Source organism: Triplophysa dalaica, chromosome 7, assembly GCF_015846415.1.
Source record: "Triplophysa dalaica isolate WHDGS20190420 chromosome 7, ASM1584641v1, whole genome shotgun sequence".
NCBI lineage: Eukaryota > Metazoa > Chordata > Actinopteri > Cypriniformes > Nemacheilidae > Triplophysa > Triplophysa dalaica.
Window position 1 is genome coordinate 8886150 of NC_079548.1, and position 23599 is coordinate 8909748.

The following is a 23599-nucleotide window of genomic DNA, read 5'->3' on the forward strand; positions in this document are numbered from 1 at the left end:
TTACATCGTAAAGAAAACACCTCCACTGGAAACCACAGTTTCTTCACTCATCTTTCCAGCAACAGCTCTCCCTGGAACACAAGAGTCAGAAGATGAAACCGAGGTCTTTTGATGTGCACAAACCAAAGTGAAACCTACTTTTCCTGGAACAGCTCTGCTCACAGGAACCAGAAGCAGGGTGGCACACCGCGGTACTACAGTGAATATAGATCTGACCAACAAAGAGATCAGCTTTAGCAACAAATACAAAAGGCAAATTAGGTAAGGAAGGCTCTAAGGAAATCATACAGTCTCCTGCAGAGGGGCCAGTGATGATGGATCCACAAATGTGAACATCTTCACAACAAAGCGCTTGCTGTGGGTTGGGAACTGAAGACCAGACGAGCCAACTACAGGAACCAGTGCGGTCAGGTAACGGTCATCCTGGTAAGGACATCTAAAAGAGAAGTCACAATCAGGACTTGTTCACAGCACACTCTGGACAAATTCTTGGGAGTCTACTCACCCATCAACTAGAAGATCCCACTGGGGTAGACTGAGAGGACTAGGTGTTGATGTTGCCCAACAATGTCCCAACATCAAGACAAGATTGGGGTCAGTCCTCTCCAAAATCCGCACCTCAACATACACCGGCTCTCGCAGGACTTTTGTGACTGGATACTCATCCTCACTGTAGTAGGACGTGTAGGCTTCATCTCCTGAGGATGAACACTTGTGTTACAAGTACCACTCATCTTGAGAGATATTTTTTGAAGACTAGCAGTTACCTTCTGCACAGCCTTTTGTGACACATTGGCCATTTGCCAGTCTAAGCTCCACCCTGAGGGGTCCAGGAGCAGCTACAGGTGGAGGTTGTGGAACAGTGTTGACCTCCACAACCAGAGCTTCCACAGCAGTGGCAGAATATCTACACTGGAAGAGAAGTCTAGACGACAAACAGGGAGCTTCTTACATCGGTTCATGGATTCACAGTCCCAAGAGAAAACACAGATGACCTACTCAAATTGACTGTCCCTTGTGATGGAGCCAAGAGGTCCAATACCCACTTCATAGGATGAAGTCATTCTGTTCTCATACACCACATAACCATTTTCCTCCTGCAAACAAAAACACGATTGACATCAAATCTATTCTAGACATTCAAATCATCAACAGCAAACTCACCATCATGCTGGTGCCACAGGCAGTGACTGAAAACTGGTATATGGCAAAGGAAGGCGTTGAACCAACAGGACCACAAGGTGCTTCATTGCCACTCAGCAGACGGACCGTGTCCAGACTCAGACGTGGCAGAGTAACATCTCTAGCCACCACTAACACAAACTGACCATCGCTTATACACTGGACAGTCACTTTGATGAGAGACAGAGGAAGTTATTAAAGAATCAGCTTGGCAAGAAACATAGCACTGGTCTTAGACCATTACCTGACATTCCATAATAACACTGCTGTCCATTAAAGCAGCAGTTTATAGCTTCACACTCAGCACCACTGATACCCTGTTGTCCACACTGGATCTGCTCATAATCAGCTACAGCACACTTGTCAAGAGGTTCTGACTGTACCACTGGCTTCTGAAGTGGAAACTGTTGTTCAGTTTGCTGGAAGACTGAAGATTGAGGCTCCTGGGGAAAGTTACTAAACTGCGGCACAGCACGACAGAACACACAAAACCATGCACAAACAGCAACAAGACACAACATCCCAATAGTTCCAGCCATCCTGCCACAAGCTGACACTCTAAGAGTCATGTGTTTAGACTTATATACTCTGTAAATGGTCAGTCAGGAATTGTAGCTCCTCCTTGATCAATTAACAATGATTGTTCTCCAGACCTTTAAAGACCAAACAGAGTGATTCGGTCTCATGTTTTAACCAATCTTTACAAAGCCAACAAAAGTAAGATGTTCATTTAAGCACTTCACAAAACAGCTAGACATTAAAACTACAAAATGCACTTTTTAAAGGTGTCATGAACAGGGCTTTTTTAAATCTTTTTTACTGTTGTATCTGGTCAACTTATGACAGGGGTGTCCAAAGTCAGTCCTGGAGGGCCTGTGTCCTGCAAAGTTTAGCTTCAACCCTAATCAAACACACCTGAACAGCTAATCAAGGTCTCACAAAGTAAGCTAGAAACTTCCAAACAGGTGTGTTGAGGCAAGTTGGAGTTAAACTCTACAGGACTGTGGCTGGCTCAAGAAACGCTTGGTTTATGTGGGCAGGCCACATTGAAGACTTTGAAGTAATATATTCCTACTGCTATGATTGGGTAACAGTTCAGAAATACAGCGGTGTGCCTTGTGATGTATATTTCTGCGAGTCTGTTTGACAAGCTACACGCTTTAGGTTTAGGATATTTTTATTTGTCGAAATGAAATGTTGGTTAATATCGACCAAAGACAATGCTTGAGGCCAGCAGAGGAGGGCATAGAAGAGCTGCCGTCAGAAAGGCCATCGTCCTCAGGTGAAAAAAGACGCCGGATTTTGCCTTAAGAGGACATCCATCGGCACTCGGATTTGATGAAACCATCCGTAGTTATAGTGAAAGGTCTAAGTAAAAATAAAGTTTAAGTAAAGTAATGAGTAAAAACTATAAAGTCATATTATGTTAGACTGTGTTCTTTTGTTTTGTCATAATGATCATCTTTGGATAGACCTAATAAGTGCATGCGCGCAGTTGCAAGCAATGTTTGTATACTTTAACCACATCCGAGGATAGGGGTGTCTCCAGTTCCTGACTGTTATTTTGGGGGTCGCAGGCTGAAAAGTTTGAGAACCCCTGGCATAACTATCCCATTTTCTAAGGCTATCATACACTTGAATGACTAAAACCCCTCAGAAGTACAGTAGTCTGTCTTTACAGAAAGTTAATCTCTCACTGATTTTTTTCTCACTGTAATTTCTCAAGAGCATATTCTTTCCCATGGAGGCAACACATGTACAATCACACACATTTATAGGGTAAAGTTACTCCATGAATTGCATTGAATTGCAGTATTTGTATTATTATTTCATCATAAAGTAGTTACAATCTTGAAATCTCTTTCACAAAAAAATAGAAATGTCAGACCATCTACATGTTCACATGATCAATGTTAGCCATAGGTCATATGAAGACTTTCTTTTGTTCTGATGGCCCCTTTTCTCTCTCCAGTCTTTCGCAGTGCACCTCTGCTGAACTTCACTTCTGTGGCTGGTCTCATCATACGGTATTGTTCTACTTACATTCTATATTACAAAATATCTTTCACCAGTTACAGATAACTGATTACAGCTGGGTATGTGACCATGTTTTTACAATTATTCAAAAATCACAGGGTGATACACGGGTATATAAATCTGTCTATTACCTGCTACTATTTCCATTGCATTTCAGAGGGTGATTCTGCTTAGCCTACTTCAGTGAAAAAAAATGTAGGATTTGCAGAAGTGCAGGGCAAGAGTATTCATGCAAGAGGTTTGTCTTATTATCCATTAAAAAAATATGAATATATCATTATCATAATTGTGCATTTCGTACACCTATGTTTACATTATTGTTATTTTTTTATCAGAAGTTGAATACATCAATCTGAGAACATACACTGTGAGTTTGTGTGTATTGGTGCATGTGTACGTCCATGCATATGGGTGTTTATTGGAAAGGTATCAGATGTATATAGGCAGTGTGGTTATGATTAACAGACACTCTAACTCACCCAGGCTGTCAAAACATTCAAAACGCTTTTCATTTCTTCCAGATGAGAAGGACACACACACAACACGCACACATCGGTGCACACATTCTACCTACTGTAAAAAGAAACAGAGGTTCTTTCAGTGACCCAGGTCAGAGGTCACACATAGTAGACAGGCCTCTCCGATCGCAGGCTTTATTTTGCAGTGTTTTAACAGCACTAACAATGCCCCAAACATTTTCTCAGCGGTTTTCATAACATCCAGAGCACATCTAAAGGGCCTCAGTGAGCCCAGCGTATTCCAGCGCAGCATGCTGAAAGCAAGAAGGGTTGATGTAGAGTTTAGAGAGGCATGGAAATGTTAAGACTAACCTGGGTTAGGTTAGGCCTTGAAACGTGGTTGAGGACATCCCAAGGGTCATCTGATCAGCTGCCAGATTTCATTTTTAGAGAAAAACGATTTGACTGATGACTGGCTTTGCTCAAAGTGTCGAAACGGTTAACCTTCAACCAAAACACAGTAAGAGAAAAGGTAAAAGAGGAAAAATGATCAAATGAAACCAGCTTTGCACTTTTGTCTTTCTCTCCAGGCATTAAGTGGGAGAGCAAGGAGGTGAGGGGTCCTTCTATTCAGGAAGAGGGGGTTAGGCTCTTAGGATCTGACATTACTTTGTTTAGGTTCCAGAGGAACTATATATTTATGTGCTTTTGACATGATTTTGTCCACCCATGCTATAAGAACTCTATAGAAAATTCACAAAGGACCAATAAAAGAGAAGTTAAAGAGAAAAAGATTGAGAGAGGGGAAGAGAAACATGTTTTGCAGATATTTTTCAAGAGAGTTACAAATATTGCTTCATGTGGGAAGAGAGTGAAATCATGTTTAAAAAAGAAATTAAAATTTGTAAAAAGTACGCTAAAACGCCTGCATGCAATGTTACTGATCCGTCTTCAATGGCCGTATGTTTAAATGTTGAAGTGTTCTAACCTAATCACACAAGAAGTTGTAACTGTTTAACAAGGTTAATTCGTTTGAATTTGTACAGTAGTGTAAATCGTACAAAGCAATACTAAAGGCCCACCCCTAACCCTGCACTAAACGAAAGCAAATCGTACTAAAATGTGTCAATGAGATTGTACGAATTCATACAAATTAGCCTCCTCGTAAAATAGTTACGTTTTTTAGATTGTGTTGAGCTTTCAGTATTTCAGGACTGATGCATTTGGTTGCAAAGATCTGATCTACTGAGCATGTTAAAGGGATTCTCTCACCCTCTTGCTATTTCAAACCTGTATGCCTTTCTTTCTTTTTCAGAACACAAAATAAATTATTTGGAAGAATGTTGGAAACCAAACGGCAGTATCCATTCTTTTCCACTGTATTGACACATAACCAGTCCAACTCAATGGGTACCGCCGTTGTTTGGTTAGCAACATTCTTCCAAATATCTTCTTTTGAGGTTTGCAAAAGAGAGTTAGTCATACAGGTTTGAAATGACAAGAGGGCGAGTAAATGATGAGAGAAGTTTTTTAAAGTTACAGTTGGTGTCATAATTGCTGTAATGAATTGCTTTGTTGAATAGGTGCATGCACTGCAGCTTTTCATCCCTTTCATGTGTTTAGCATCTATATTTGGTTTCCTTTTTTCCGCATATGTTACTCTTGCCATCCGAGCAGACGTGATCTGTGATGATATGCTGTATTCATCCTTCTCTCTGTTCTCTCTGATGCTTGTTCTATTAAATGCCCTTGAGCTGCACTTAAAAAGCACTAATGTAATACAGCTATGTTCATGCACAGGACCTGTTCTCAATCTCACTTTCAGTATGACATAGGGATGTATTGAGGCGAGCATAGAGTTTGCATGACCTCCGGCTCGCTCAGATATTTACTTTTACTTACGCTTTACATCGACATGCTCAAAACATCCATTCTTTCTTTTTCAAGATAAAAGATGCATTCAGATGTAGTTCTTCATATTGGCCCTGTTGGGAGTTACACTCATGAACTCCATGTCTGGCAATTTGTGTATTCAGAAGTAGGGTATCAAAGAGGCACGGTGTGCTTAGCCCAGTGTGACCAAGTTCATCAAGCTCCTGCAGACGAGTCAAAAAGAACAACCTCACTGCTTGCAGAACTGGATTATTGGCAGATTTCTATGGGTGAACCTCAGGATATGAGACGGACTAATTGTTTTATCGATTTTCTTTGATCTCTTGCCATAAGCTACACACACTGCTCCTGTCTGCTCACTCACTTCTGTTTCTGTTTGATGGTCCACACTTTCCTCTGCATTTGTTTCACTGTTTTGTGTTGAGTTTAGGCCAAAGTGTGGAAATTTTCTCTCTGAAACTTGCACAGCAAACATTTGCTTCTTGTTTAACTTATGGTGGAGTGCACATCAGTGAGTTCCCTGTGATGTGAACCTCCGTTCACCACGACGCTGAGTTCTTAGAACATGTCACGCAATGGACATTTCTAAACATCCAGGAGGTCCAGATGTGTTAATAACTTAGAAATGCTTGGTTTTTCACGCAGTCTCATAATTTCCTGTATGAGTTTTTTAGATGATGGGGCTCCCTGACAGTTCTGAAGACATCACTGAAAGGATCTAACCAATTACGTAGTCTTATCCTCATAAAAGTCTGCACTTATCTCTCCACACTGTGTTCTAATGAGGGCTAATGGGCTTTTTTTGTCTTCCTTTTGTCTCTGGCTATAGGTAAATGTACAGTAGCTTTAGGTCATCAGCATGAAAAGATGTGACATGCATGTATAATGGTTGTGACGACTGCGTGTTCTCCATTAATCAGAGAATCCCCTGGAGGGCAGATGATGAACAACCCATTCTTATGATTACACTAATTTATTCCACCATTAGAGGATTTAATTTGATTTTTGTAATAATGAAAAATGACCAGCTTTGTCCTCTCGGTCCATTATGTAGCCCTTTCCTGTTTAACTTGAAAGTTCTGAATTCTTGCTTTTTAACAACAAATATCAAGATCTCTTCATATTTCTCTTCATTCCTCCTGCCCTCGGACCCTGGGCTGCCCTCTTCTGCCTTTATTATGTATCAAATATCCAATATAGCAAGAAGTAGAAAAAATGACAAAAAAAACCTCAAAACTCTTTGATAGAAAGCAGACCACACGCTAGCCTAGCCTTCTGTGATTGAATACAGGCTTGTGCCACCCTCGCAGTCACACTTAAACCGACCAGGTTTATACTGATTACTACAGCGACAGATTGGTGACAGACATTGAGGAAGCAAAGGCACGTACGTCTTAGTTGAATTATGGGAATTGAAGTTCACCTTGAACACATAAACAAAAGCATCCCGTGGACCGTGGCTATAGTAATGGGAGACATCTTTTCAGTTTGGAAGCATTTATTGTAATTAGTGGACTCTTTAAAGATTGATTATTTGCCCTTGGCATAGTAGAAATAAAGACTTATTATTGACTTTGTGTATTATACAATTAAATGGAAAGGTATGTTTACCACTAAAGACTTTGAAATGCCCGAATATTCTAAAAACAACACCGTTTTATCCTTTCTCTTTCTAACGCTGTATAGCATTTGTGTCCTTTGCCATGACAATGCTGTATGATACTTCCAAAGTACTGTACAGCATGCTAGTTTTCACAACCTATGGGTTGGCAAGTGGAAGAAATGTCCCATTAAAATAGTGTGCAAAATAAATGTTGTGTATTTCCTTCAGTAATTCTGTGCTATAACGCAGATATTCTTGTTGTAATAGTAGTTGTTGTAACAGAGTTGTAAGAGTGATTACGGCAATACTCCAATCAGCATATGTGTGAGAATACACAAACTTTATTTACATTATCAGTACCATTCTCCTCCTGTTACCCGCTGAGAGCTTCTGGGCTGTCTGAGAGACTGATGGTCCATATGAGAGGGTGTCCTCACCTCCTCTTACTCCACTTTGACTAGATCCACTGGGGAATCGGGTGTAGCCTCCTCCCCTGTGGCAACAGAGGTGCAGGCTTTCTCAACCTTTGCCCTCAAGTGAGATGGATATAGTTTTTTCCATCTTTCTACCACCAAGACATTATTTAGAACAGAACCCTTCTGTCTGCTGCTGTTTTCACAGTTTAAAATAAAGCCTCACTGTGCGATCACACCGACAGCGACACCCAGCAACAAAGTGAGGCATTGTCATTTATTTCAATGGAGAGCCGGCGACTTCCTGCGAAATGACTCGCAGTTACCGTTTGCGTCAGGAAGTGGGTGTGTTTAGCGACACGAAAAAGTTGAGATTTGCTCAACTTTTTGCAAATGATGTGCAACTTTCGGGAGAGGAGTGAAGCAGCGGAGCTCGGGTCATCTGTCTCTCGTCAGTTACTGCAGAGTTTGTTTATAAATGTTACTAGAGCAACCAAAGCTAGGAACAACTTCTAACGACCTTGTAGCAAGAGATTAGCAATACCTAGCAGAGTCGCTAGATGTGAATGCACAGTTAGAAGACATTAAAATAGTTTCGCTTATAGTAATAATTCAACCAGCACCCAATTTATTTACCCTCATATCATTCAAAACTTGTATTTGACTTCTTCTAGTGGTGAACACCAAGGAAGAAATGTCCTATTATTTTGAATCCACGCAATGAAAGTCAAGGGGGGCTAGTGGAAAACAAATCTTGTTTTATGTTCAACAGAAGAGAGAAAGTCATACAGGTTTGGAATGACATGTGTATGAGTGAATTTTTATTTTGGTGAACTGCCCCTTTAAATATTATGTCATAGGTTGATGAACACATATCTAGAGGTTTGTCAAGAGGTGTCTGTTGATTTTAAATTAAGTACTTCTAAGCATTTAACATCTTATACAGCAGCTGCTTTCAAAACTCGGTGTAAATATTCTTTAAACGTTGTTGTGAAATTGCAATCAGCCGCATGACCTGATGGCTCCAACCAAAGGCATTATTCCCTTCAAAGTGATTCCAAAGCAAAATAAAGCAACCTGTGTCGAACATTAAACATCCGAAGCGCTCACAGATTTTTCAAGCCAGCAGGTAACGCTCACCAATTTGTTTATTTTCCAGCTTTATCTCGATGGCAGCCATCTTGATTTCTGTTTGTTTTTATGGGACGTGAAATGAAGGGAACACAGTCCTTGACTCCGAAACTGGTGCCTGCTCGGACGGAAGAGAAATGAAGAGAAAAACCAACAGAGAAACATGCCGGTGAAGATTGATATGGTGCTGCTGATGCTGGGTGGCCTGCGAGGCTTCAGAGGAACAAGACATCAAGTACGTTTTGAGAGGTGTGTTTTCTTGCCTTTTGTTGAACTTCTTAGACCTGATTTAGTGCAGTTACTGTGCTGATTTTTGTCCTGTTGTTGTTGTGGGAGCTACACTTCCTTCTGACAATCTCCAGGCGTGTGCTCTTAGAGAAAATCACATTTTCACTAACTTGTTTATGGAGGCTCACAGGATTCTATTTGAAAAGAAAACAATCACAGATAACTGTGATCTGACAAAAGCAATGGACGACATGAGTTTAGATGCTTACACACTTTCGGTCTTTGAAGCTACACACTGTAAAACATTTATACGTGTTTCTTTATTTATTGTTAGGTGATTATTTACTTAACATAACCGTGATTAACTATTTTCAAACACTGTGTTAAACATAACATTATTTAACTATTTCTATACATTGACAGGTCATTCAGTGAATTATTGCTCCTTCAGACATGTGCTCTATATTTCAAGACTTCTAAAGCTACACAATAACTTTGTGTAAGGAACAGACTGATATTGAAGTTAATCTTCCCCTCCAGTGAACTGTTAACTTGAGAACTGCTTTGCCCGGTCACTGAATCAGAGAGTTGATTCTGCAAACTGCATCAGTGAATGAATCTTTCTTTTGAGATTTTGAGACTGTTCTTTTATTCATTTAAAGGTCTTCATTTACTCACGCTGTTGTTCCAAATCGGTGTACATTTTTTAGAGAAAGATATCTGGAAGAATGCTTATAACTAAAAAGTTCTTGGCCACCATTGACTAGTAGGGAAAATTAGTTTATACATTTCTGTGTTCTGTTGAACACAAAAGAAAATATTTTGAAGAATTTAGGAAAGCAGACAGTTGTGTGGCACTTTTGAATACCATTTTTTTTCTGTGAGGGTGAATAAATGATGACAGAATTTGTATTTTTTGGTGAACTTTCCCTTTAATTGTGGTTAATTTTAATGACGGACAAAATTTGAGTCTGTTCCTTATACAAAGCAATTGTATGTCTTCGAAAAACACACATAAGATGGTAAAACTTTCCAATAAGTTTGTATTTGTTAACATTTTGCACAGTGAACTAAAATAAACAACTATTAACATTAAAAATATTTTTAAACGCTTGAAACTATATTCCTATGTTCCTAGTCCATGTTAGCAAATGTATGTACTAATATTTAAAATACAACCTTATTGGAAAGCGTTACCCAAAAGATTCTGACATACCTTATGTCATTTTTCATGTTTTCACTTTTTTCCACAAATAATGTATCGAAGTCGTACATGTTTGGAACGGCACAAGGGAAAAGTATAGCTAAATTATTCCTTTAATTTGAAGACAGCAATATTGTATCTACATTCATGATGAATGTAATTTCCCATTTCCACATGATTTGAGAAACATGCACACACACACTCACAAACATGTATGTGAAGAGGAACACCCAAACTATCTTCAAAAGAGTGTGAAAATTCTCCTGTCAGCAGCTCATGTTAAATGACCAGGTGCGGAAGGGCAGAAGATTCATGCAGGAGCTGGAGTTGGGCGAGTTAATCTCATCCCTGTGTGGGCGAAATTTTATTATCAGCCTCTGCTTCAGTTAAATGCAGATCTATGTTGCCTCTCTTAGACCAAGCAGAGCAAATCAGATTCTGCTGCCGGTGTCCAAGCACCGGATAATGAAGAACATACTGTAAGTTGTACATTTGAACTTAGTCGCCTTCTACAGTTATGTACGGTGCAACATTCAATACTGTTTTTAACTTATTTATGATTTTAACCTTTTAATGGTTGGGTCTTGGCTATGATGTGAAGCTGATTCTAATATTAGGTTGTAACATTTTTTTCTTTTGGGTTTTCATAGGTTTAAGCATTCTAGTTAGAGTAAACAATAATTAAGACATATTCCTAATGATTATTGTTTTAAGCTTATGTGTATTCAGTTTGTATCTGACAAGAATTACTTGCTGTGAAGGAAAAAGTCAGATTCTAGCAGAATGCTGAGAGACATCTTTGAAAAATACAAAAACAAAGATATCATTTAAAAAAAGTTTAGTACACCTAGTTAAGGACTGCATAGATAGCGTATCAAGAAATCAAATCTAAACAGGATACTACATTTCTAAAAATAAATGAAAGATAACAGACTGCTCTCTCCAGCTATTCTTTCATCTCAGACAAGAATTTTTAAGCGCCATATATTGGTCATTGTGGCATGTAAGCAAATAGGATTAGATGTATTTTGTTGCATCATGTGTGGTTTTAGTGATGTGGTACATTTTTTAAGCCTTTTTGTTCATGTTCAAGAGTTTGTGGTGGTCCTTAGGGGGCTATGCAGCCGATTAAGCAAAATTAGATTAGCCTGCCCCGTTGGCTGTACAGTACATACTGTACACACCCCTGTTTTTTTCACAGGACCACCCTAAACTTTTTCGACAGGCTCATTATGACTTCCCCAGCTGTGCAAAACTACCAACAGATCCAGCTGTTCTTTGACAGCTCAGCCGAAGGGGTCACGGTTTGGCAGGGTAGCACTGTGTGGTCCAGTCAGCCCCTGCTGGAAGATCCTGTAATTCCACCTCCAGTCATTATTTAGAGCCCTTCAAAGGTAGCCGTAAGTTAAGTTTTATTAGATTTATTTCAAGCTATAAGTGAAAGGGAGGGGAGCCGTTGGTTGCAATTCACAACCTCACCACTAGATGGCACTACATTTTATATAATGGCCCTTTAAGTCATGTATTTAATACAAAATGTGATTCAGCGAATTTAAGAAGCTTTTTCATTTTCTTGTGTTACTACCACAAAAATGGTCCTTCTTAACACTCCTGTGCGACTCTCATTCTGTCTTTCTTTCTTGTCTACGCAGTATGTGTAATAACAGTTATAAGCTCTTTTTTCTCTATGTACCTCTCTCTCTCTTTCTTTCAGCTCTTATACTTTCTATTCAACCGACACATCTTGTCTTCACTTTCTGTTCTTTCTCGCGTTATTCTCTTACCTCAGGAGGGCTGAAAACACACAGTCATTTCACCTGCACACCGCTGGTGCCAGTGACACAGTTGGGGCCCGACACAGATGCTGCACAGATACTTCCAGGCTTGATGATGAGCGTAAATTACGTCATAATATGTCTGACCTACATCTCTTTCATTTAGTCGTTCTTCCTTTTCTCATCTTTTTCCTCTCTCTTGTCGCCCTCCTCGTTTCATTTAATCATTCATTCATTCATTCTCTCTCGCTCTCGCTCTCTCTCTTGTGTTCACTCAGGTATTGTACATTTTCAATTAAACATTTGACTCGGATTGTTAAACTGATAATATTATTCATTTCAACACATAGAATAAACAGTTTAATTGGTTGCATAAGAAAAAAGTAAAATAGGAGCTGTCTCTGGTATTTTTTTATATTATACATCAGGCAGTTTATTATAAATGTACAGTACTGTACATATGCGATGCATATACTGGGTGCTGTGAAAAATAGCCGTTGTGGTTTGTGAGGCGGCGACGTGTGTTCACAGGCTGATAGATGTCTTGGTCTCTTTGTGTCTTTCTCTCTCATGATCAAGTTCATGTTTAATGTGGTTTTCTGGTTTTAACATGCCTTATTTGCAACGCAAATAACATCACTGACACGAGATAAATGCCAAACCAATTGCAACATACAGAAGCAGAACAGAGCAAGTAAAATAAACAGCGCAATTTAAATGAAATCCCTCTTTCTCAGTTTCTAAACCTTCAAGATCTGCGGCTGCTCGCGTTATTGAATATGTCAGTGGTTTCTCAGTTTAGATGTCAACAGCAATGCGGTGTATTTGCATTTGGGAAGCTTATTGACTTAAAACCCCTCAAATGGCACTTATCTGAATAGCGGTTGACTTTAGGAAGGAAAAAGTCAGGCGATCTAACCTTTTGGTGACTTAAGCTTTTGGTGGCCAAAGACTGAAATGTGTGGTCTTGTAAGTCAAGCTGTGATCACATCAAGTTATCCCACTCGAATCTATTTCTGTCAGTCCATCCGTGTGAAATGTTAGTATTTCAAACATACACAGACACCCTTTTCCCACCTTTGACCTTCAAACTCTCTCGCCGGGTTGTTAAAGCAGGCAGGCTATGGAGGTTTAGTCTCTATGTATTCGCTAGCAGCGTGTAGTCAGGACTTATAGAGGCTGACCATCTGGTTTTGATCAGGATATATTGAACAGTTTTAATAATGGTTCTATCTTCTAATTTTCTCACAGTCTGGGTTTTTGCTCTGATTTTCTCTCGAAGAACTGAGACACCTGTCTCATGAATCTGACCTTCAAAACCCTGTTACTTACTTGCACCCACACACATGCACTTACATAGCTTTTGTACTTTATGAGGCGGGCGAGCAAACTGTTAATCTGTAAATTTAGTCTAGGTTGTTATTAACACAGCCAGCATTGTTATTAAGTATTTACAGTTTACGGCAACACCAATCAACACAAGCAACAATGTGTATTTTCTTTTATAATCTCAGTTTACCCGAGATGGTTTAGATTAGTCGCAAAGCTTGAAGTAATTTGGAGAACCTAAAATGCCAACACATAAACAGTGATTTTGATCAGATAACCTGCTGGGATATGCATCGACTGAGTGACTCCAATGCAAAACCTGTAATTATTCTAGTCTAGAAATGCAAAGTATTTCCATCAGTTTTTTTATTGGCATAAAATTAACCTTAATTAACCTTAAATAGATCAGTGCTGCATTTGAAAACCAAAGTCACATATTTCCTGTAAAACTTGTGGAAGGCTAAGGATGTGGCGGTCTAAATTGGTGACAGCTTGTTTCAATTGTTTGGTGAGACTTGAAACTCAGTCTTTCCATTTTTAAACTCAGGGATTTAAATCTGAATTAATGGCTGCCGGTGACATTTTACTTATTTGTGTCATTACTAGAGAAGCGACAAGGATTTTACTCTTTAGAATCAAATAAACTCCACATATTCAGCAGTCGGTCAGGAATCACTTGGGTGTTAGGGGTGTATGGCATCAATTAAGACTTTCTTTGCCATTTTCTTGGGACTAACAGGAGATGAAAAGGTTTAAACCAAATCAAAATGTTGGTAACGGACTAAATGAAGTCTGCTAATAATTGCTGTTCCTTGTGCAGTAAGTGGTTTGAAAATATACAGGAAAAAGAGCAATACTGTGTACATGTAAAACATTGAATGCATACGGTAGCAAACCTAGATCTTTCCATTTTAAAGCTGAGATCCTGTTTGAAACAACAATTGCAGGTTACATTACGTACTCTACATGGGATAAAGTCAAATGATGCAAAATTTGAGGGAAATCGCACCCAGTAGCTGAAATTATAAACCTATATTAGAGATGGTTTCAAAGTGACAACATTCGTGGAACCAGTAGTTTTCCAAAAAATGTTGGTGTGAGGCCGCCTTGGCAAAATAGAAATTGAATTAAGCCAAAAACATATTCAGTTGTACAATGCTGAGTCATCAATTATTTTGGTTGGTGGCCTCTTTTTCTGGTGTTTCATTACATTAAATGTATGATACATTTCTGTTATTCATAAAAGACCACACCTCTGTAGCCCCACTGGATCCATTTTGGGGTCCCCCAGGTGGCCATGGCCCCCAAATTGAGAACCACTGCCCATAATGTCCTGTACACATTCGCAACCAATAGAGTGCCTGTAGATTATTTCTGCTAGCAAAAGAAACCGAGAAGAACTGTTGCTTGTCCAAACTTGTCTCTCCAATATTTTGAATTTAGACTACATTATCAAACTCGAAATGTCCCATACGTTTTTTTTTTAAAGGAGTAGTTCACTTTCAAAATTAAAATTCTGTCATCATTTACATGCCCTCTTGTCATTCCAAACCGCTATGATTTTGTTTCTTCCACTGAACACAAAGAAGATATTTTGAAGAATGTTGTTGATAGCCCCCCATTCACATCCCTTGGATACATTTACGCATTTGGCAGAGGTTTTTATCCAAAGCGACTTACATCGCATTAACCTTTTACATTTACACTTGGGCATATGCAATCCCTTGGGATCAAACCTACAACCTTGCGTTGTTAGCGCAATGCTCTTACCACTGAGCTACAGGAAACAATAACAGTGAAATGGGTGCTTTGCTTTTCTGTTACCATCATTTTATCAGAAATCATACATGTTTGAAATGACAAGTGTGCGTGTAAATGATGACAGAATTTTCATTTTGAAGGTGAACAACTTTAAATGCGATCAAACTAAAGGACCCATTCAACTGTTTATTTAATACAATTATTATACAGTAAAATTATAATAGAAATGAATATTAACATAAATTAAATAAAATTATAAATAGTTTTATTATTAGACACTAGTTAAACACAGGCCGGAAGTTATCTGCAGTCCCGGTGTGAACGTCTGGTGAAACAATTTATAAGCTTACCCTTGCATATCATAGGGACGGTTTTGAAAACAGTTTTTTTGCCAAAAAAGCTACAGATTGTTGCTTTTATGATAAGTATATTAAATATAGTTTTAGACCCTTGCCCTTTCCACATTCATTGCTAATATAATTATGAGGTAAGACCTTATGGATCCTTGATGCATCAGCATTGATTAATGGCTATTGGTTTCAAGAAGTAGAAAGAGCTCAATAAATTGTGTCATGTTGTTGTGGCAGGTGTCGAATAGAAGTGGTCTTTATGACAGAAGTGTATTGAGATGTGCATGAGTGAGAGCTCTCTGAGACCATTAGTGATTTCTGCTTTAAAGTGCATAAAAACCTGATAATCTAATTATGATCAAAGTAACCTATTGATCACTTAAGTGGCCTGGGAGAGCTCCCACCCTCATTTCTGTCCATTCCCCTACTAACACTGATTGATTAGGTGACGTTGAGAAACTTCCTCACTAATGACAAAATTTTGGCTTTTATTGCGGGGCTCTGCAGACCATGGAGTCCCAAAAATTAACCTAACTTAACAGAGGCCAGTAAGAGCCACTAGAGTCTTAGAAACTAAACTGTGCTGATAGTGCAGACCCAAGCAATATTTCATTGTTCAAAGGTTGCTCTTTTATAATTCAGGGGCACCCTTTGACATTCGTTTCGGCACATTGTATAGTACATTTAGGACCCAGGGATCCACCTGTGGACTGTTTTGGCCATAGCCATCATTGCACTGTCTCTGTGTTCACTGTATCTGACTAAGATGCTTTGAGTTCAGACTGAGGATTCCCATCTGCCGCCATACTGTGCTGAAGGTCTCCAGGACCCTGGGATGATTTCGGTTGGGAAAACGCACCCTATAGGCTACAGGCCAGAGATCATCAGTATTTCTTTCTTTGATTTGAATTCCCAGTACTGACACATTATATTAATGAGACCTGTGCAGCCAATCAAACCAAACTACTCCATCTCAAAGCGGAAGAGAGAGAGAGGTAGCAGGAGATGATGTGAGTAATTTTACTTTAGTAAGCGAAAGTATTATATGTGATGCAGGACTGTAGATTTGGGTGCATGAGTAGGAGTGAATAGGGAGAAATATTTTTCTCCGTGTGTAGAAGGATATGAGTTGTCCCCATTGAACAGCTTTCTTATTTTATTTTTTCCTGCATAATAAAATTGATTTAGTATGAGATGCTTCGAGTACCAATTCTTTGTTTTTTTTAGTTGGTCATGCAAGATGATGTTGGACTCAATAGTGATTGCTCATCAAAAAAGTGAATACTGAACAAATTCAAGTTCACTCAAATTTCTGCATTGTATCACAACAAAATGATTCTCTCTGGACAAGAGTTCAGAAATAAGAGTAGAAACAGACGAAAATGTTGAAAGTGACATGAAGACAAATCAAAATATAGCTGCAAGTAGCAATTACGGGGTCAAGCCCTACGAGGGCACAAAGGGAAAACATGTGGACATTTCTGAGGATTAGTTTCTGCACAGCAGATATGTAAAAGCATAAAGTGTCATGAAAAGTGGACAGAACTCAAGCGCAGACGGACAACAAAAAGACTTCAATAAATTAAAAACAAAAAACAATACACACGAGAGGGCAAAACAACAAGACAGCAGGTAACAATAAAACAAAACTTCACAGGGAACAATACACTGAATTGACCAAACAATAAACGATACTTGACTAAAAACTGGACTGAGTCGCCTTGACTACGACAAGATTTGAAAAACAGGAGGCACGAAAATGACATAGTGTCATTCAGAGGGATTACAAAACAAAACGAACCGGCACAAGACAGCGAACATGAGGAGATTAAATAGGGGAAAAAATCAAGAGGGAACAGGCGAGGAGAATGAAACAATTACAAGATAATTAATGGGGAAATGAGGGGGTGGGAACGGAGACTAGACCGGAGAGCTCATTGCATGGAAAACAAGCGATCCACAAGCTTTTCCACACAAGACATGTGGTTCTGTCATGATCTTGCCACAAGACTAAGTAAAGCATGATCAGTAGAGGCAGAATCGAGGCAGAATCGACACAGAATCATGACAAAAAGAGCAGAATATAAAAGCTTATTACTTTTGACCACAAGATCATGCTGTCAACATGTTCCAGTGATGATGCAAGCCAAGTTCTGTGTCAATACACGAAAGTGTAGCGAAGATACAGCTACATGACCATTTGTTGGGCTCGCCTCGATTTCGTTAAGGCTCTATTTGAGACCTATTTGATCAATCAAAATGCTTTTATTAACTTTTATTAAGGGGTGTCCCTAGAAGCTATATACAAAATTTAGTGCAAAGTTTGATAGAGTATGAGATAGAGTCTTTCGTACAATTCAATATGACAGACAGCAAGTTTGGTGGAATATGAAAACTTTGATATCAATGAACTCGACTTGAACCAACAGATATACTAATGTGAATCGAATAACATTATGTGGATTTCCTCGTATGTTACAAGAAAATTTCGTAAATTTCTTTTTCTCTTGACCACTAGGGGCCAATAACTTGACATCTCCTCTTCGAACATGACCTTGATAAACAATACCAAGTTTCATTCCGAACTGCCATTGCGTTTCTAAAATACTGCATTTTACGACAAAATTCCAGATGAAATGTCAGATTATCATTTTGAAAACAAAGTTTAAAAACATAGGGAAAATCAGTAAGAAAACAAGAAAATTGCTTATTACTTTTTCCCATTAGGTGGCTATACGCTGGTTTCATCTCGATCGGAGTAACGGTAGTAAAGTTATAAACCTGATATGTTTGGCATCGTTGGACTCGGCAAGGATTCCGAAATCTAAGGACATGACTCCTATGAAAATCAACCACAGACAATGTAATAGGCCTGTAAATAAATATCTTCACAACTAGGTGGCTCTCTCAGGGCATGATGCAAAGTTACAGCATAAATTAATTTTGGTGTGCTCTCCGTCAAATTTGTTGATGCCCTATATTGGAAGGGTTTGGCCAATCGAAAATCTTTTGATTAATATTTGTCAACACTGTCTCTAAATACTACATCCCAAATTTCGTGAATAAATATAAATACATATTAAAGTTACTTGTGAAAATTTGGACTGTTATTGGCTAGATAGTTTGAATTAATGACTCCAAATTTGTTCTGGATAATGGTAGCACTGTCAAATGTCTGTGTGAAAAATTTCATAACATTCCTGCTTGCGATTCTATGGGCTGGCATAGGCTTTCATGATGGAAGAAGAAGAAGAATGAGAAAACTAACGGATACAATACTGGGCTTGATCCCTGATTAGTGGGTGGCCCACTGGGGCTGAATTTGATTGTTTTTTGGAAGCCAGCACAGCCAAAAACAACTTGATGTGTCAGTACTAAGTTTGATCTTTAAGGGACGAAGATATTTCTCAAGCTCTGTTGTAATTTAGCATTGATTTCAGACAATATAAAGAGCTTGGGTATGTCACACAGGAAATTGACCCACACACATCTGTGTGTGTGTGTGCGTGTGGGTGGGTGTGTGTGTAGGCCTACTCTTCAATGTGCGTGAATGCAAAGCCAAAAGGAAAAATTCAATTTCTGAGCGAGGTCCAAGCAGTGTATTACATCTAGTTAGGGTCAAATTAAGTTTCGTTAACATTAATTCCAGTTGAAGTCCACCTCTCATTGGACTGCAGTGCTTCAGAGCTCTGCGCTAATGTGAATCTTTCTAAAAGTTACAGTCATTGTGAGAAACAGAGCACTTAAATAGCGTTTCTGTCCTTTTTCTCAAAGACTAATAAAATTACCCATAAATGTCCCTCGTTTTATGATGTAACATTTCCTTCACCTTTTTAAATGGATTTTTGCAGTTCTTTTTTATATTCACTTGTAATAGTTTGGTGCAGGAGTTTGAAAGTGTGTTCTCTGACCTTCGCTGTTCAAAGTAACCAACCCAAAAAAAATCTGTGACACGATTGGCTGTTTTGGCTAATCTTTGTGTATTCCTATTGGCTACTCGTGGTCCCAATTATTCCCTTTATTACAAATAGAGAGCCTATACAATCATACCTGACCCTTTTGTTATGATTATATTAAATACCAACAGACAGAAAGAGAATGGGCTGTGGTGATTTTGATTTTCAGCTGTTGATTAGTTCCACATGTTTGGGGTTTGGCTTTGGGGACCTGAGGTAAAAGTAGATTGATCCCAACAGTCTGGCTGCTAAATCTTTTGCTCTGGTTTTTCTCTCTCACTTAATCTCCACTTTCTATTTCTTCAACTCTATCTTTCTACTTTTCGCTAACATAAATCTTTGAGCCACCCGACACACTTTCACAACTCTTCATGTGCTAAAGTAGTCTTAAGTAAAGGATTAGCTTGGTTTAAGTTTCGCAAACCTAGACCTGTGGATGACATCTCAATATTCAGTACTCAGAAACACTGTTGCGCCCCGGGCTAATAGACCCCTCAAAAAAAACAGTTTGCAATTTATGGAGCAGTTTTCATAAATATATTAAGATCATGCTCTGTATGGTGACCTTTACCCTGGTGTAGATAGGTCATTTGTCAAGGTTTGTGTGAAGTGAAAGGCTTGTCCAGCATGGACATTGTAGTTGGTCTTTTATATAGTGTCATAACTAGCATAGAGACGTTGTATGTTAAGGTTTCAGACACACCCAAGGTTGGGGGTCATTTTGTTTTAAAAAATGCAAAAATAATATACATAGAGTAAATTCAGGTTTTCAACTATTACTCAAAAGTCAGTTATTGCAGCTGAAAATGTGTCCGAGGAGAACTGGCCTTCCCAGCTGAGACTGGTTTCTCCCAAGTTTTTTTTTCTCACAATGACTTGATTGAATAGCTTTCAATAAATAAATAACCTTTTAGAAACTCTAATGGTCTAGTAACAGCATCTACCAGCACGAGCAGGTTTTTACCCTTTGGTCAGCGGTGTTTTGTCTTTAATGTAGTTGATGACCTGTCTTAAGAAAGGAAAAGGTTGGATCCGAAGGCGCTGCCAATTCTCTTTAATGCTCATGATTCACATTTTTTGTAATTTAAAACATAAAAAAGCAGGGCATTGTTAAAACCATCAGCGACGTTAGCTGAACATGGTGAATAAAAATCACAGATGAGTTCCTCGCTGTGCCTGTTGCATGTGGTTGTAAGGAATAGAAGAAAGAGGTGTTTGGTGGTTAGTCTTGGTATATTTTTTTGGGGAGGTGGAACAGTGGCTGAGACCTGAGTTGAAGATCAAAGAGAGGAACATAGCCAGCACAACAATTTAACATTACACACATGGTGGGCCACGCATTTTTCATGGAGGTTATTTCACTCCCTCGCACACACAAAGCGCTCGCTGGAATAGTTCATCAGATACTGTTCTTTCTCATTGATTTGGGCTTGTAAAGTGCCGTCTGAAGGGGAGGGGGTATGGCTAGGGTGTTTATAGTCCCTATAAATAAAACAAATGGTTCCTTATTGCTTATAAGTACTGTGAAATCAAATAAACACATAAACTACACATATACAGTAAATAATTGATTATGTACAGCTTAAGTGTTTTATAGCTGATTTTGATATGTTTTGCTTGTTCTTCTAACTTACTGCCTATTGTGTGTGTGTGTGTGTGTGTGTGTACAAGCGTACGTGTATTTGTGTGTGTGTTGGGTGTGTGTGTGTGTGTGTGTGTGTGTGTGCGTGCGCGTGTGTGTAGAACAGCAGATCAGACTGTGTTAACGTAAGTAAAATCTTTTGAGAGTGTCGTTCCATGAAATAATTTGGGAAGTCGATACACAGGCCTACCTCTCCCCCAGAACTAATCCAATAATGCTTTTAGCTGCCAATACAGTGAAGTACTCTCAGTTCCATTATACAAAATTAATCCCATTTAGATCCACTCCGCAGGTTTCCCCTCACAATTAGCGCAGCATATGTGGAAAAACAATCACATATTCGGCGTGGACCCATATGACACCTTCCAGTTATGCAATGCGCACCAGTAACTGTAAATCAAAGCGCACATTCTTAATGAAAACTACCACACAGCGTGTAACCTCTGCATGTCTTTGACAGGAAGGTGGGAGAGCTTTCCTCTAGCAGGTTTAGTCTGATCTTTAGTCCCAGGACCCATGTGCTTCATATTAGTCCTTGACCTCAACGCCTCACAGAAAGCAAACAATCATTGGTTCTCATAATCTCACTATCTCTCTTAATCCTAAAGTGATGATCTGTTTATCCTCGCTGAGGTGTTTGACAAAAATGGCATAGCTAGGGGGAGATGCCTGTCAACACAAAAAAATCTCTTGTTTTTAAGTAATGTTCCCATCTCAAAAAGAAAAATCTGACCTTGAGGGATGAAGATAGTCTTTTGTTTGTAAATGAGCTGGATTTTTTTTTCTCACCATAGCTTTCCACTCGTTCAATTTTTTTTATATATTTACACCTTTAAAGCCCACATTTTTTCCACCTTTTATAGCTGCTTTATCATCTTGCTTTTTGGTCTCTCTCTCTCCATCTCTCTCTCTGACTCATTTCTCCTCTGTGTGTAGTGGATGCCCACTTATTGGGGAGTGGGTGGCTACTGGCATGGCTCCAGTCTCAGAATATGGGGTGAGTCATATATTGCTGCTGGCACCCTGTGACAGCGGGTACTGGTTCCTCTTCATCACCATATGACTGAGACACAGGCACAGAGCCAGTTACCGAAGGCAACAGCGTGTGAACGTGCCGAGGCTCAGCTGCTTTGTCATAATCACAGCCGTAAAGCAACATCAGTACACATTAGCTGGTACCTTGTTTTATGATTTTTGTAACTGAATGTAGCACATTTGTGTTCTTAAAGGTATATTTTTCTCAAAAATGTATGCATCATCAACTTATAAATAAAATGATGTCATTATTTTATCAAAGCTGTATGACTTTCTTTCTTCTGCAGAACACAACAAGATATTTGGGAGAATGTTGGTAATGAACAACTGTAGTACCCATTGACTTGCATTGGTTTTGTGCTCAAACAATAGAAGTGAAGGGGTATTGCCAGTGTTCGGTTACCAACATTCGTCAAAATATTTTCCTTTGTGTTTTGCGGAAGAAAGACACACATGCGTGTGTATGTGCGTTTGTGTGTGGGTAGGTGTACAGTATGTGTGTGAGAGAGAGAGAGAGAAAAAGAGAGAGAGGTGGGTTTATAGCTGTAGAGGAGAGCTATATATTTTTAAAGGTTTGTCTGTAGCCATGAAATTATTTTTACGGTTTTTCCTTTAAAAGATAAGTGTCTGTGTTTGCGTAGAACTATGCTTGTAGGAGCCAAATCTTTGAACATTTCCAGATATACTGAAACATTTTAAAAGCCGACTTGTTAAGACATTTTGTCTGTATCAACAGCTCTGTGTGAGGGTTATAGGCTAGAAAATATTATTTAAGTTAATGACACAAGAACATGTGTGCTGTTATTTTTGTAATGTCTATAACAGTATGGCCCTTGATGACAAATTCATCACATTCAAGTTTTTTAAAGTCAGAGTCAAATACCCAAGACTCTATTTGAGCACATGTACATGTCTGAAGTGTGCTGGTTCATTTTTGTGTAATTGTTGAGATAAGACTGGTGTTGATGCATAAACAGAAAACACCTCTGTGCAGTCTCAGCGCAGTCCAGGTTTTATGATAATTTTATAGTTTTTTGATTGAAAGTGATGTAAACAGTGCGACAGAGGAAGTTCTGCTCAGTTTCATTCTTTTAATGAGCGGAAACGTGGGATCAATGTCTTTTAGCAAATATCAACATATTACTTCCATTGTTTCCCTCATTTGTAAGTCACTTTGGATAAAAGCTTCTGCTAAATGACTAAATGTAATATCAGTTTAGTTGGTTCTGCATGTGGACTCAAACACCCCACAATCCTGTTTCTGTTTCTTTAAGACACCTGGGAGGCAGGGAAGAAAACTCACAGTGCACTAAAATCTCACATATATTAATTTACAGTGAGTCACGGCTTCATGAGAGCGGGAATTCAACATATCCACGTTGATGGCTGTGCCGCGGTGACCACTAACCACACCTGGTCATTATCTCCCTCACTGCGGACGGGGTGCCTGTGATGGAGGCCTTAATGGTTTTCACACACACACAAATGCTGAGGCACATCAGTGTAAGTTCATAGCTGCACCCATCACTGCAGTCCGGACAGTAATTTCATAAAAGTGGATTTTTAATAAGAGGCTTTTAAGAGAACACCAGTACGGTCTCT

At 39.0% G+C, this 23599-nt stretch overlaps 1 protein-coding gene across 1 annotated transcript; it reads right to left on the reverse strand.

The window, feature by feature from the left end:
• LOC130425823 (zona pellucida sperm-binding protein 4-like) lies at positions 1-22121 on the reverse strand. Its single transcript, XM_056752228.1, has 10 exons — positions 22002-22121; positions 21551-21631; positions 1427-1643; positions 1165-1352; positions 1000-1097; positions 768-925; positions 506-698; positions 289-436; positions 139-211; positions 1-71 (listed from the first exon to the last, which is right to left on the reverse strand). Exons 1-10 carry the CDS (start codon positions 22119-22121, stop codon positions 1-3), a joined length of 1347 nt encoding a protein of 448 aa, XP_056608206.1.
• Positions 22122-23599: the final 1478 nt, after the last annotated feature.

Bases quoted from the DNA above. Each gene is read 5' to 3' on its own strand.
- LOC130425823 (XM_056752228.1), bottom strand. From the start codon at position 22,121: ATGTTGCTTTACGGCTGTGATTATGACAAAGCAGCTGAGCCTCGGCAC. The intron at 926-999 runs GTAGGTCATCTG...TTTGTCGTCTAG, and splicing joins ACAAGGGACAGTCAATTTGA to ACTTCTCTTCCAGTGTAGAT. The intron at 72-138 runs GTAGGTTTCACT...CTTGTGTTCCAG, and splicing joins GCAGAGCTGTTCCAGGAAAA to GGAGAGCTGTTGCTGGAAAG.